Below are 15,892 nucleotides of genomic sequence, written 5' to 3'. Positions count from 1 at the left end.
TATCCTGCAACAGCCACAGGTTTTGGAGCTCAACACATATGAGTTATAATATTGGTTCTAATGCTTCTTAGTAATCATCAGTACCTATCTAAAGACACAGTGATTAGTAACACTCCTTAGGAAAAAATATCTCAACAAAGGATTTTTCTGCAAATATATTTTGTTCTGTACTGGTCAATAATGGAGCAAACTAGGTACTAAAAAAATGAGGACACACCAAAAATTACCTCAATTTCTTCCCAGAAGTATATACTTCAATTATATTTATTTTCCACATAAATTTATTTTCTCTTCAGTTTAAAAATACCAAAGGAATCTATATGTTCACCCAGGGTTGGTTTGTAGAAATATTTACCCACATTCATGAGATGAAGAAAGAAGAAACAAAGTGATAATTTTTATGCATATCTACAAGTACATTAAAAAAAACTTAAATCTTACCACCCTCAAAATATCTTTGAATATATTTATACACACGACATTGTTAAAAATTAGAGAGTTCATTTTAAACATTAGGAAAATTTATTAAAAATTCAAGTATGGCATATCTTTACTCCATGTTATTCAGATAATTCTGCAATATTTCACTAATTATAGTTAGTAAATTTATTTACTGGGCAATTTTTGGTTCTGTGTTGCTGCTAGATTCTAGATTGCTACTGATTATAAAAAGGGCATGTTGTTCATTACAGTGTGCCATTATGTGAAGCTTAAAGGAGGTTATCATTCATGTTTTATAAGAAGGGTTTAGAAATCTATTACTGTACAGATTATAACTAGGCCAGATGTTGAATTCTCCAGTTTTCTTTGTAATGTGATAAATGTCACCTCTCTCTTTGACACCTCTTTTACAATAAAAGCACAATTTCATTTAACTTCTTTTAATGGATGTCAGAAAATAGAAGGGAAACAAATAGAAAACAGAACAAAATAGAATATAAACTTCCTAGGGTAAATACCCAATTAAAATATTAGCTGTTTTACTCAAAATTTACAACTATATTTTTCTTTCAAAAACCTTTCATTAACCTGGGTTATCTAATTTAAGTGGTGTGTATTAATCTGTCTTATGCTACCCTGTACAGCTCCCACTATTTCACAGTGCTATATTTGTTGTTTCTAAAATATCACACAAGAAACTGCAATATAAATAATTTTTGTGGATAAAACTCAACATAAAACTAAATAAACCATTTCTCCCATCAACTAAAATATTTTATTAACTCAGAATATTTTATAAAAATATAACTTTAAGAGGAGCATAACAATTTGCAAACAACCAAATAAAAAGTTTTAAAAGGTAACATTTGTTTTATTAAAAGTAATTGCCTACCAGATACTTCTGAAGAGGAGCAAGCTTGTATCCGAAAAATAAATTAAACAATGATTAAATGACACTCATAAAAACAGCATATTAGCATGAAATCACTTATACACATTTTTACAGAATATTATGTACAGACTAAAACAGTAATGTAGAAATGATTATTTGACTGAACATATTCAAATAGAATATTTTAAAATTAAATGGTTAAGAAATAAAATCAATAATTACTGTTCAGCGCCAAAATCAATACCATTCTAATTTTCCTTAAAACAGCTAACAAAAAATTTAACTCCTCATAGCAATAGCGCTAATAATATTAAGTAGCATATACTGAAATACACATCCTATAACTACTGCAATGCCATCTCTGGACTTCTGTTCTTTTTCAAAACTCTACTGTAGGAAAGACACTCTGAAGCTAAAGGGGAAATAGATGAACCACTGTAATAGAATGTGACAAGGATTACAACTAAGAAATCTACAGGTGCTATTCGAGCTCAAAAGAGGAAATTCTTGGGTAGTAAGGTAAGGCATAAAAGATGATGCAGCACTTGTGCTGAATCTTGAAGGATAAACAGTTCCTCTGGCAGATGAAGTTGAAGACAAAGATAGGCTGGGATGATCTTGAATCAAATGCATAAAGGAAAGAGCATGGTTTACTCAGGAAATGTCAACAGACCTGAAATAGCTGCAGCATAGGGTAAAAGTGTACAGCAGCAGTGGGAGGTGAAGTGTATGGGCAAGAAAGTGCCCAAGCAGGGAGGTAGCTGCTTGCCACAGCGACGCTTTTCAGTATGTGGAAAGGCACAGGAGTAAACTGAGTTATTCACAATTGCTGTACTCCATTTCTTCTGGGAAATAGGAGGCAAGATCACTTGCTAAAGAAAGAGGGGAGCCAGATAGAGTAAGGAGGAAGAACAGTGGGGGTTACAGGTCTGAATATTTTAAATCTTGATGGCTATCCATTTAGGGAATAAGAGAAGGAGCTGTTCCTCTAAAATTTTCTATTAGGGAAAGGGCAAGTATTAGGTACTATAAGCAGTTGTTTCTTAATAGTATCTTTCTTTGTAATAAGTTAAAATATTTTTTTACTGAGCAGATTATAATTCATGGGCCCCCTAATCTCTTTGTAATTAAATTATTTTCATCTTCATTCTTTACCTAAATAAAAGCATTATTCTATTTAGGTTATTTAGTGTATGTTAGAAAGCACAAAACAGGATGGGAATGGAGGTAAATTAGTTATGAAAATACCAAGTTCTATCAACAAATAACAGTACAATCTCTTCCAAAACCTCTAGGAAGTGTAAATCTAGTGGACTGTAATACTGTCTTCTGCCACCCCTACTTCAAACACTCACCTCTTTAGAACTCTATACTTGTTATTTCTAAGTATACCCCCCCACACACATACATGCTGTAGTACAAATATTTTCAGTAAACTAATATAAAATATTCTAGTTGCTACAAAATGCCTCATAAAATCCAACTTATAGCAACAAAGCAAACAAATTATTCTGTAAAAAGTGGTTTCCTACCAGATGCTTCTGATGATTTGCGTGCTTGATCAAAAAGAATAAATTAAACAGATTAAATAACACATAAAATAACATACACACAAGAAGTTACCAACCCATACATGTTCATTAGATATTCACACATAGGAATAGAATGAAAAACACATATTCAAAAGTGTTTTATACAATGATTACAATTAATTCTTTGGATACATATATTTTTTTAACCAGTCAAAACCCTACTCTGGAAATGTATTAATGAAATATCGTATTTCTATCCCTTTAATCTGAAGAGCAATTGTGTTCACTTTGCTGAAGAGACACTTTGCTTCACCATATTCAAACATGTTTGTTCAAAGCAAATTCACTGTAACCTTAAAATGACAGTGGGTATAAAAAACAACTTTAATTACTATAACTGTAATTTGTGTAGTTCAGTGGATGGGACCACTTAACGGCACAAATGGGCCTACTTTTGTTTTCTAAGATATTAATTAGTCTTGCACAAAGTCACACATGAATGAGTGGTTGAAAATCTAATAGGCAATAAAGGCTATTCTTATTGCAATACTACTTACATTTACTCTTCTGTCCTCTCCTTACAATTTTTTATTAGTTAATTCTTTATCGTCTTGGTTACAAGTGAACATTATAATTGACCCACTCTTTCACTACACTGTTAAAAAAATTTTAAACTTTTTGTGAGACATATATATTTAAATGATCAAATTATAGAAAGAAACACATTAACTTATTTGACTAGTATGTATATGGACAGATGGATACACTATGAATTCACATAGTGTACTCAGTCACTACAAATCACATGTACATGCCTTCTCTCCAAACTTGCTCTCTGTCTAGGGATGCTGTGGATTTTCTAGGCCATCCAAGCCATGTTGGACTGAAGATGTTCCCTAAAGGATTTTGTGATAAAACTTAAAGTAAATTTATAGTCATAAAACTAATGACCCAGGCAATTTTTGAAATGCTCTTTGAAATGTACTTTACTTCCTTAATTGTTCACTGAAGCTTTTTCTCAGAGGATATTATATCTACCAGAACCATATGCTAAAGATTTTCCATTTGGTCCTGAATTCAAATGTTCTGTCTTGTTGCCGGACAGTATAGAGCTAGGAGTGGATCCCTAGATGATAGGGTATGCACGTTTTCAACTTAACTAAATAATAAGTGGCTCAATAAATGGTTGTGCCAGTTTATACTACCACTCTATCCTTGATGATCCATATCCTCAACAAAATGTGTTACTGTTTAATTTTTACTTTCTAATTTTTGATAATCTAATGGGTATGAAATGATATCTGCTTGTTAAACATTAAATATCTCAGTAGAATTTTATAACTTTTTTCTCTTAAAGGTCTTATTCTTTTATTAGATTCATTCCTAGGTTCTTTAGAGCTTTGGTTGCTATTGTAAAAGGGAGACTTTTTAAAAAATTACCATTTGTTTGTTGCTGATGTATAGCACATAGTTGATGTTTATATACTGATCTTATTATATGGCAGACTGGCAGACTCTCATTAATTCTAAAATAACACTGGTAGATTCTCTTGAATTTTCTATGTAGATAATCACATATCTGTGAATAATGATAATTTTTTTTACTCCAACTTTTTCTTGTCCTACCGTGTAGGTTATGACTCACAGTGTTATACTGTACAGATAGAGACAATGAGCATCCTACTCCTGTTCCTAACTTCAAAGAACATGTTTCTAACTGCTTTTCTTTCCCATACTTTACTTGTAAAGCTATTACTAGAATACATATATTTAAGAAATTAAGAATATCTCCTTTTTAATTCTTTGAAAAATTTTGTACAAGAGTAAAATTTTTGTTTTTTGAACTTGACTATAAAACTGTCCAGTCCTAATTTTGTTAAGTTTTGAATAAACATTTTAACTATGATTAAATCTTAAATAGGTAGAGTTCTAATCAGTTCTCTTAAAAGTCTTCTCCATGAACTAAGCTTTGGCTCTGATGAATATTTTCTATTCCACTGATTTTTGCTCATGTCTCTATTAGTTTTTTTCCTTCTTTTGATTAACCATACTGTGCTTTCTCTAACTTGTTTACTTGCATCCTTACATCACAAATGTCTTTCTCTTTTCCTAACATACACATTTAAGATTTTGTCTCTAAATCCTTTAGCTGCACAAGTTCTGATACATAATTGAATTTTAAATTTATGAGTTATTTCTTGACCTGTGTGTTATTTGAATTTTTTTAAATTTCCAAGTATAACATTTGTGTTTACTTGTTTAATTAGTCTTTTATTATTGATTAAACTTAATTGCTTTGTGGTCAGAGACCACAGCCTATGTACCAATTCTTTAAAGTATATCAAATATGTGTAGTCAAATAATCAATTTTGTAAGTGTTCTGTATATTTCTGTGTATTCTCCAATTACTGGCTGAGAATTCTTTATATATATCTATAAATCTTACATAGTTATAATTTTTCCTTCTAAACGGGTCGATTTTGTTTTATATATTTTGAGGCTCTGTGGGAAGTGCATACAATTTTTTTCTCTTATATTTCTTTTTTATGTGATTATTAATTTAAATGGTAGTCTGTATGTGACAATTCTACTCTGACATTCTTGGTAGGGTCTAATGCTGTTGTATTTGCTAAATATCTTCTGTTGTAGATTGTGTGTGTGTGTTATGTATCTATTTTGATTTTGGACTCTGAACTCAAAGCTCAGTGGGGCTTTATCTGTGAGAAAACCACAGGGTTTGATATGAGGATATGTTTTGTATTAGCTTCTGCCTGGCATCCGATAGATGTTACCAGCCTGGAACTGTTACTATAAGGTATTTTATTTAAAACTATTAAACCATACAATACAGATTAAAACATGACAGCTACTGGAGAAGAAGCAGTTGATTACAAACTCTCAGGAAAAGCATCCCATACACATGCACACACAGCCCTCCCCCCTCCCCAGGAACCCAAGCCAAGAAATGTAAGCTTCCTTATTTTCTCCCTGTGTCAGTGGAGACGTTTTATTTTTTAGTCTATGCTTCCACTGAGGTTATGATCCTTTGAGGATCCTGGCTTTATACACGAGTCTAAGAAATCCCAAGTTGCATGGATCAAAGAACTTTTCTGTCTCTGTGAGGCCATTTAAAACAAAAGCCATTTTGTCACCAAGGTATGAAAATTTCCTCAAGGTAGTCAAAGTATGCTCCCCCTTACAGCTCTGGTTTTTCACTTACTATTTGACTTTTTGCACACTGGGGATTTCTATTATATTCTTGTAAATTCAAGTATTCATTTAAAGGGATGCTTGTTATATTTTATTCAGTATTTCTATGTGCTGTTGTATCTTCGTTAATTTTTGGTCTAGAAGGGTTTTCAAATTATCCAGTCTCCAATTTATGGATTTTTTTCTGTAGAAGAAAAAATGTGTGTTAAGTTGTAAGATGCAAGGAGACCTGGATGTTTGTGGAATTCACTTTTTATCCTCGTAATTCAAACTTCCGTCAGGATATATTTAGGTGCTGGTGTTTTTGTTAATTTTTGTCAATACACAATGAGCTCTTTCAGTGTATACTTTTAGGTTTTTCTTCAACTAAGTTTTCCTGAATCATAATTTTTTATGATTGTTTCTGTTCTATTAGTCATTATCTGTTCTGAAGGAATGCTATTCATTCAATTTGTAGAGTTCCTACTTTTATCTAACATACTTTTCACCTCATAATTTTTATCCTGTCCATTTTCCCTACATTCTGGTAGCTTTTATCAAGTTAGTTCTTTACATGTTCAATGTACCTTCCTGCAGTGATTATTTTGCTCTTTACTGCTTCTAATGCAGCTTTATACTCTACAAATGCCAGGTTCATTTTCTTATAAACCTTCTCTTATCATATCATTATTGCTTCTTTTCTATTCCTGCCTCTCGTCCAGCTCTCCTCTCATCCTAGTCTCTTGTTTCATCTTTTTATCTTTAACGTCTTATTTTATAGAGTCCATGTTCACTTGAAATTTTTAAGAAGTCCATATAGATGCTATCTATAATTTCCTATTTTAAACCCTCCCTCATAAATATTTTCTAAACATAAGTTCATTCTCTTCCTCTTGAAGGCTGTGGACTTATCCTTGAGCATGATCTCTTTTATAGGCTCCACATTGGTACTTTTCTTGTTTATTCATTCATGAACAATGAGAAGCCTTTCAAAACTTTACAAATGCTCCCCCTAAATAAGGTGGATCCTCCCACCTCCTATTTGGGTATGTTAGAATCAACTTCTCAGATCTTTTAGTTGATACATATACATATTTATATTATCATTTAAATAATCCAAAATGGGAATGGAGCCAGGACTATAGGGTTCCTTACTAGTTGTGATGCCCGTCACATCAGGGAAGAGCCCTGTTATATCTGGAAGAAGAAAAGCCACTTTCTCAGCTTGATTAGACTAACAAATTTCTGGTTGTCCCACTTGTCCCAATTGTTTTAGAATGAAAGAAATCAGCAGTGTTGGATTTTCCACTCATCTCTCCCACAGTCTTTCTTAAAAGCTTCATCCATCCAAGTTAGTAAGGGTGAAATTATTTTTATTTCTTTTCCATGAAGGCAAGCTACTCAAAATAAAACTGTTAAACTTTGGCATCTGATCTTCAATCTGATACTGTACATTTCTAGGCAAGTACCCTTCCTTAATTCCACTGATATACTGTTTTTCCAGTTTTGTGTTCTTAAATTTTCAATTTAGAAAATATTGATCTAAAAAGGGGAATTACTCAAATGCTTTTGCTCAAGTCTGTAACTTTCCTGTAATTCAAAGCATAGCAAATCTTTTTCAGAGATTTTCCCTCAACTACCGCAAGACCAATCAGAGTTTTCATTTGAGATTTTGATATAATGATGCTAGTTATGTTCTGATAAGCACATGAACCAAAAAAATCAAAATACATGACTGATATTCTTCAATAATGTAATAAAAGTGTTGTACTATGTAAAAAATGGATAAGTTTTAATCATTCATTTATTTCACAAGAATTTATGAGTTCATTACTATGTTTGGGGCACTAGGCTAACCACTGGAAACACAGAGATGAACACTGCACTATCCTTGACTTAAGGAGTTCAAAGGATGGTGATTGGAAACTGATATGCAAATATATAATTTCAGTATAATACAAATAATTGTTATAGTTTATAAGTTTGCTTTGGGAGTATAGAGGAATCATCTGACTCTACAGAGTCAATAATGGAGGCACTGAAAAGCATAGCTGGTTTTCAGAATTTTTATGATAAAAGATATAAATATGGAAAGGGAGCAAGGAATAATATGTAGAATAATATGACTAGATCAGAATTTTATGAGAGTGGTGCAAATAAAGCTAGAAAGGCAGGCCACTGCTCTCATATGCCCCACTAAGGAGTTTAGCCTTTGAGAGGCACTAGGAGTAACTGAAAGTTTTCATGTTGGGTTAAGAAATGGGTGTATCTGCAGTTTTAAAATGGCAGCATGGAAAATGGTCTGGAGGTATATAAAACTGGAAGTTGAGACCAGTGAAGCTGTTACTGCAATAGGATTGAAAAGATACAGAATTCCTGATCTAAAAGCATTCTCAGTGTCAGTGATAATGGAGAAAATTGAGTGATTTTGAGACATTTCTAATGTAGAATCAATAGAAATTTATGGCTGAGTGCATGTCTGGGGAGTTAGAAACAAGTTCAGAGTGATTACAAGGTTTCTGTTTTAAGTTCCTGCATGGCAAGTGGGATCATTAACAAAAATCAGGATGAATGAAAAAGGAGCAGATTTGAGATGGAAAGAGAAAATTCACTTTTGCACTGAACATTCAGGTAACAACTGAAGATGTGGGACTGGATGAGATCATTCAGAGAGAATGCAGCATTAAAAGAGGGCTAAAGATAGATTCCAGAGAAAACTATTCCCCCAAAAAGCTGATATTTAATAGGCAAGAAAGGAGAAAAGAAATAGCTGTTTAACTAGAAAAGTACCACATACACATAAATATCACATGTATAGCTAAAGACTTAGATAAAAAGGTCTGGCATTTGCTCATTTTTACAAATAAAACCACACTTCATTTGAAATTTTCCACATTTTGAAATGGCTGAGGCATTTAACCACTTATGAGTAACATTAGTTGAAATTGGACAATCCTGAAAAAGTCAGAATGTTTAGTTGTCATTACTATAATTCCTATGGTAAAAAAGGCTATAAAGGCAGACCAATATGATCAAGTATATCAATTACTATCTGAATAATCCATAGCTTTCTTGAAAGAAAAAGCAATAGAGAAGCAGTAACAATTTTCTTCAGCTAAAACCAACATATCCAATTGTAAAACCTCTAGAACACTTCCAAGGAGAAAAAACACACTGCCTGTATTCAAAGAAATACAGTATGATAACCAGGTATATTCAGTTTTGATATCCAAGAAATCCTAAGAAATGTTAACATGTTGCTTTTGTAATATTAGCCCAAATTTAAAACACTCGAACAGAAAGATCTATCTAACAGAAGAATAACAGGATAATAACAATAACAATTCATTTTTAATATATTACATGCAAAATTGTTCTTTTAACATCTAATATCATTCTATAAATAAATACCTAACAGTGTTGAAGAGGTTTATATTATACAGCAGCAGGATAAAAAATGTTTATTGGCAATGATGAGATGGTCTCCAATTATGGAAGAAAATGTTCATCTATTTGGAATTCTACCACTATACAGCAAAAATCCAACTCTCTCAGGTTCTGAATTCCAATTCCAAATCTTTTAAGTATAAACTATAGACTATTATAAGAGAAAAACCATATAACACTTCTCCTAAACATGTATCTGATTCAAAGGTTAACTTAATAAACATCCTCTTTTTTAGTTAAGCAAAAAGATGCTAATGAATTATGCTCTAAGCAAATATTTCTCCCTCTAACAACAGGATATCTATTTTTAGCTGCAGGTTTGGCTTAAAGTGAACAGCTTTTACCCTATGATAAACTGCAGTATATACTGTAGTATATTTTCTCAAAAAACATTTTTAGAAATGTTTAGAAAAAAATAAATCATATTTGCAAAAACAAAAAGGAAACTATCACAAAAGTACTTGTTCTAACAAATTATTTCCCAAAATATTATTTCTAAAAATTTTAACAAAGGCTCCAAAACCAAAAGGCATATATTTATTTCATCATTAAATTCCTATTTCTCAATGAATTATAGTTAAAAGCAACAAATAAATCAATAAAATTTTGGCAACATCTTATTCAAAATTGAGTATTTTTTATATAACCAAAAAGAAGCTAACAAAAATTAATATTAGAAAGACAAAGCCAATAAAAGGAAAGTTTAATTATCTTCAGGATCAGATACTAAAAAAATTCCTCTTTTACCACAGTGGGTCTTTTACTCACTAATTTATAACACAATTAATAACAATGTATTAATGAATATAATGAATACAATAAATCACACCATAAAATAGATTAGAAACTGATTACTGGTATTGACTATTAATAGTGGTATTAATTGTTCACAGTTCTTAATGGATTTAAAAAGCAAATTACTATAATCCCTAAATGCAAAAGCATCAAGAGAAAATGTAATCCACTGTAGTTCTGGCTTTACAACTGCCCCTCTAAAAAACATTTTTTTGCTTTTATAGTTAAATATTTTTAAAAAATACAAACCTACAGAGTCTCAGAGAGCATACTTACCACTCATGATGAAAATCAACCTTTCCAAAACATACTGCTCAAAACAACAATCCAACAGCAAAGGGAGTTATGCTAATCTCTAGAGGTATAAGAACCGATGGTGTAAACACATACATTAGAGCATGCAGCAGACAGAAAATGAAAAGAGCTTTCTTTTGTTTTAAAAAGAGAAGCCCCTAGAAGCAAAGCATAACTGCTCAGTGTGAGATATCACTAGTAAACATCAGATTAATGCCAAAGATGTGCATAACTAGATTTAATTTCTTTCAAGCTAGTTATCCTAGGCTTCTTCATATACCACTAGAACAACTCAAAATGGCAGGGAGAAAATGTTCGAACCAGGATGTATAAGATGTTCTCAATTATATCAGCATGAGTTGTTACCACGGCAACATTAGACCAGAATTATCGGTTCACTTGTAACCAAGGAGTAGCTTTTCTAAAGCTTTAATCAACCAAGACAAATAAAATGCCTTTTTATTTTAGAGCTACATGATTTAAAAATTACCATGTTTCTTAAATTTAAGCACTTATCTACCATTTTTACATCTTTCAAAGATATTTTAAAAATTGCTGTTTTCTTCAAATACTCACACAATCCCATGTTGAACCTGGCAAGGAACAAACAGCAGAATGATTGCACCTAAACGTCTTTCAATTACACCAGCTCTTACTGCTAGCTGTGGACCTCGCTGATATTAAAATGCTGTGTGCTGTTGCTAGTGACTATTGGCGATGAATCTTATTGCCCAGATCGCTGATAGCTTTCATTTTTCATGAGCCAGAAAGCTACACTGCAGCACAAATGTTAACCATTTAAACATTCTGTTATTATGGAAGAAACAAAATATAATACTATATATCTTCATTTATAAAGGAGAATTGTAAAACAACTTATTTATAAACTTCCATTATATTCAGTGTCAGATGCCACTTATGTGATTTTCAAAAGAGGGGAGTACAGAAAAAAGTTACTGACAATTATTGTTGAAGTGTAAAATCCCTTACATTAAACAGGATTAAGATGACAGACTGTATAGCAAGGTAGATGGTATGGTGAACAACTGTTCTGATTCCCAGAGACCCAAAATTTGTACCAAAATGGTACAAGGGATCTATAGAATGGTTCCTTGTTAAGTGGAATGTCACCAAGTGAACATGCCATTTTAAAAGTTGCCAGGTGAGACAGGACTTCCGGTGATGAGAGAATGAGTAAGTCAGCAAATCTTCTCTCCAAGAAACAATTATGAAGTTCGACAAAATTATCAAAAACAATGACTTCATGGTTCTGGACATCTAGTAATCACAAACAACAAACTGAGAAGCATTTATTCATGAAAAATTGCTACACTTTGCATGAGAACAGTGGGAGTCTGTGGTATTCTTGCTTGGTGCTGCTCCTGTTCCCCCACAGCTCAGTCAGTGCAGTACTTCTTTCAGGGTGGGGCTCCATGACAACCAGGAGCTTTACTGCCAGAGAGGGCTGACATGATTTGGAGAGGAAGCCAAAAAACCCCATACAAGTGATACCGTCTATTAAGAAAAAAAAGCAAACTGTAGCAAATAAACAGGGAAAGTATCCAGCTTTGCTAACCTGAAGTTGTGGCCTTAGTAGGGGTGAACAGTAGACTGATGGTCTAGCAAAAAAATTAGTATAGAAAATGGAAATGAGAGAGGCAGAGAGGGCCTAAATAAGCTCTCCACATATCCCAGCTTGACAAGGAAGCTATTCCATAGGAGAGATCCAAGAGGACCCAAAAGAAAGTTAAAGCTGGTACAGGCTTGAAAACTGCCTGAACATTGAATATGCTTTCCAACCCACAAACAGCTCCATCAGCATAGACTGGCTCAGAATGTTTGAGCACAAACTCTGATTAATCACTGAATAATAACTAAGCTATGCAGGCACAGGGTAATCCCTAACAGAGAAATCAGTAGCCAGACAACATGGTGGATATAGCCCATAGATTAAAGCCATGGAAGTTATTAAAACAAAACAATATAAATAAAAACAATCCTGAGGGAAGAAAAAATAATCAGAATGCAGAGCTGCTACAAAATATTATTTTAAAAAGTCAAATTTCTGACAAAAACATTATTTAATCCATAATGAGGAAAAAAGATAGAAAATGTCTCTGAATGGCCCCAGATATAGGATTTAGCAGACAAGACTTCAAAACAGCTATTGGAAATATATCAAAAGAATAAAAGGAAATTGTATTTAAGGAATTCAAGGAAAATATGATGGCAATGATACAACAAAGAGAATTTCAATATAATGATAGAAAGAGAAACTATTCAAGATATAAAAATTATAGACTTGGAAAGTACAATAACCCAAACTTTAAAACTCACTACACAAGCCCAATAGCAGATTTGAGGAGGGCAAAAGACTCAGTGAACTTGAAGATAGATCAATAGAAATCATCCAGTCTGAAGAATACAGAGAACAAAAGATAGGAAAAAAATGAACTGACCCTCAGAAGCCTGTAGGATATCAAGGGTATCACCATACATGTAATAGGAATCCTAGAAGGAAAGGAGAGAGACTAAGGGCAAAGAAAAACTATTTGAAGAAATAATGGTTGAAAATGTCCAATCTGATGAAAAATGTTAACCTGCAATCTAAGTTCAACCAATGCCAAGTATGATAAGTACAAAGAGATTCATACCTAGACACCTCATATTCAAGTTGTTAAAAGCCAAAGACAAAGAAAAAAATCTTGAGAGAAGCAAGAGAAAATGACTAATCATGTACAGGGGAAAAGCAATATGATTAATGATGACTTCTTCACAAAAATAAGAGAGGCCGGAAGGCAGTGGAATAATGTATTCAAAGTGCTAAAAGAAAAAAGAAACAAACCTTTTCACAATTCTCTATCCGGGAACACTATCCTCTAAAAACAAAGGTAAAATAAAAACATTCTCAGATAAACAACAGAGGATATGTGCTTCAAGCAGAAATACTGAAGGAAGTTGTTCCAGATGAAAAGACACTGGACAATACTTAAACTGACAGGAAGAAATAAAGAGTACTAGAAATGATAAATATATAAGTAAAAGACTATATAAACACATTTATCTTTCTTTTCTTAATTTCTTTAAAGACCTTAAAATTGTATGAAGCAATCATTGTAACACTGCATTTCTAGGTTTATAAAAATATAAAGGTAAAATGTGAAAATGACACAAAATTAGAGAAGAAATGGAGCTATATTGCATCAAAGTAGCTATATTTTACTAGAAAAGTAGATTGTGATAAGATAAAATGCATATTTTAACCCCTAAATCAACTATTAAGAAAATGTCTTTTTAAAATGTAGTTTAAAAATCAAAGAGGAATTAAAATGGCATCCTACAAATATCTGTTTAACACAAAAGAAGGAACAGAGGAAAAACAATACAAAAACTCTTAAGATATATAGAAAACAAACAGCACAATTGAAGATGTAAAGCCAACCATATCAATAATTACATTAAATGTGAATAAACAGATCACAAGGCAGAAATTATCAGACTGGATTAAAAAAGGTCCAACTATATGCTGTCTACAAGGGCCACACTTTAGATTTTAAGATAAAAATAGGTTGAAGGGAAAGGAGAGAAAAAGTTATACCATATAACAGTAACCATAATACAGGTGGAATACCTATATCAATATCAGACTATTAAATAGCCTTTAAGACAAGAAATATTACTGAAGTCAAAAAAAGGAAATTTCATAATGATAAAAGGGCCAATACTTCTGGGAGATTTAACAATTACAAATGTATATGCAATGAACAAAATAGTCTCCAAAATGCTAAAACAAAAATGACAGAATTGAAGGAAGAACTAGGGACTTCCCTGGTGGCGCAGTGGTTAAGAATCCACCTGCCAATGCAGGGGACATGGTTCGATACCTGGTCTGGGAAGATCCCACATGCCGTGGAGTAACTAAGCCCGTGTGCCACAACTACTGAGCCTGTGCTCTAGAGCCTGCATGCCACAACTACCGAAGCCCTAGAGCACCTAGAGCCCGTACTCTGCAACAAGAGAAGCCACTGCAATGAGAAGCCCACACACTGCAACGAAGAGTAGCCCCCGCTCGCCACAACTAGAGAAAGCCCACACGCAGCAACGAAGACCCAACGCAGCCAAAAATAAATTAATTAATTAAAAATTAAAAAAAAAAGAAAGAACTAAATAATTCAAAAATTATAGTTGAAAATTTCAATATTCTTCTCAATAATTCATGGAAAAAAGAAAATCAATAGGTTACAGAAAACTTGAATATAATATCATTAAAATGACATTTATAAAACACAGCATCATAACGTCAGCAGAATACACATTCTTTTCAAGTACACATTGAAATTCTCCATACTAATCATATGCTAAGCAATATAACAAATCTCAAATTAATTTGAAAGGATAGAAAATTCATTCAAAAAATGATCTCTTATCATAGGAGAATTAAACTAGGAATCGACAACAGAAAGAAATTTTGGAAATCCCAATATCTGGATTTAGATCACAAAGAAATCCCAAAGGAAATCAGAAAATATTTTGAACTGAATGGAAAAAACCCCACAAGAAAACAACATTTATGGGATATAGATAAAGCATAGCTTAGAGGGAAATTCACAACTTTAAACACATGTATTAGAAAAAAAGAAAGGTCTCAAATCAATAATTTAAGTTTCCACCTTAAGAAACTTAGAAAGAAGAGCAAATTAAACCAAAGCCAAAAAGATCACAGCAGAATTCAATGAAATGGAACATAAAAACAATAGAGAAAATGAAGAGACCAAAAGTCTTACTGATAAACCTTTAGCTAGACTGACCAAAATTAAGACAAAACAAAACAAGACAAAATAAAACAGAGAAGACACTAATTACCAAAATTAGGAATGAAAAGATGGCATAACCACTGATGCTAGAGAAATTAAAAGGATTAAAAGAGAATACTATGAACAACTTTACATAAATGATATAACTTAGATGAAATGGACAAGTTCATAGAAAGACACAAATTACCAAAACTAACTCAAGAAGAAATAAAAAATCTGAAAAGACTTATAAACAAACAAAAATATTAAGTCAGTAATTAAAATTTTTCCCACAAAGAGAAGCTCAGGTCCACATGGCTCCACTGGGGAACTCTATGAAACATTAAAAGATATAATACCAATCTGACACAAACTTTTCTAGAATATAAAGAAGGATGTAATACTTCCCAACTTATTCTATGAGCCCTGATGACAAAACTGACAAAGATCAAAAGAAAATTACAGATCAATATCCATTCCAATGCAAAAATCTTTATCAAAATATTAGC

General features: G+C 32.4%; 1 protein-coding gene across 6 annotated transcripts in view; it reads right to left on the bottom strand.

The window, feature by feature from the left end:
• The window catches only part of PRKACB (protein kinase cAMP-activated catalytic subunit beta), a 148,830-nt gene that overhangs the window by 57,629 nt on the left and 75,309 nt on the right, over nt 1-15,892 (bottom strand). The window contains exons 1-3 of one of the 6 annotated variants that reach the window (XM_036869126.1): nt 11,167-11,211; nt 2,866-2,889; nt 1,334-1,357 (exon numbers count right to left, since the gene is read on the bottom strand). The exons of 3 other annotated variants lie outside the window; for them this stretch is intronic. In XM_036869126.1, the coding sequence (XP_036725021.1) occupies nt 1,334-1,357; nt 2,866-2,889; nt 11,167-11,176 (58 nt within the window). In that variant the 5' untranslated portion in view covers nt 11,177-11,211. Of the gene's footprint in view, nt 1-1,333; nt 1,358-2,865; nt 2,890-10,572; nt 10,852-11,166; nt 11,212-15,892 lie in introns of those variants that run through there. 2 more of the 6 variants (XM_036869137.1, XM_036869115.1) reach the window with 2 other exon arrangements.

Source organism: Balaenoptera musculus, chromosome 1, assembly GCF_009873245.2.
Source record: "Balaenoptera musculus isolate JJ_BM4_2016_0621 chromosome 1, mBalMus1.pri.v3, whole genome shotgun sequence".
NCBI lineage: Eukaryota > Metazoa > Chordata > Mammalia > Artiodactyla > Balaenopteridae > Balaenoptera > Balaenoptera musculus.
This window is presented reverse-complemented; position numbering and strand designations above follow the sequence as displayed.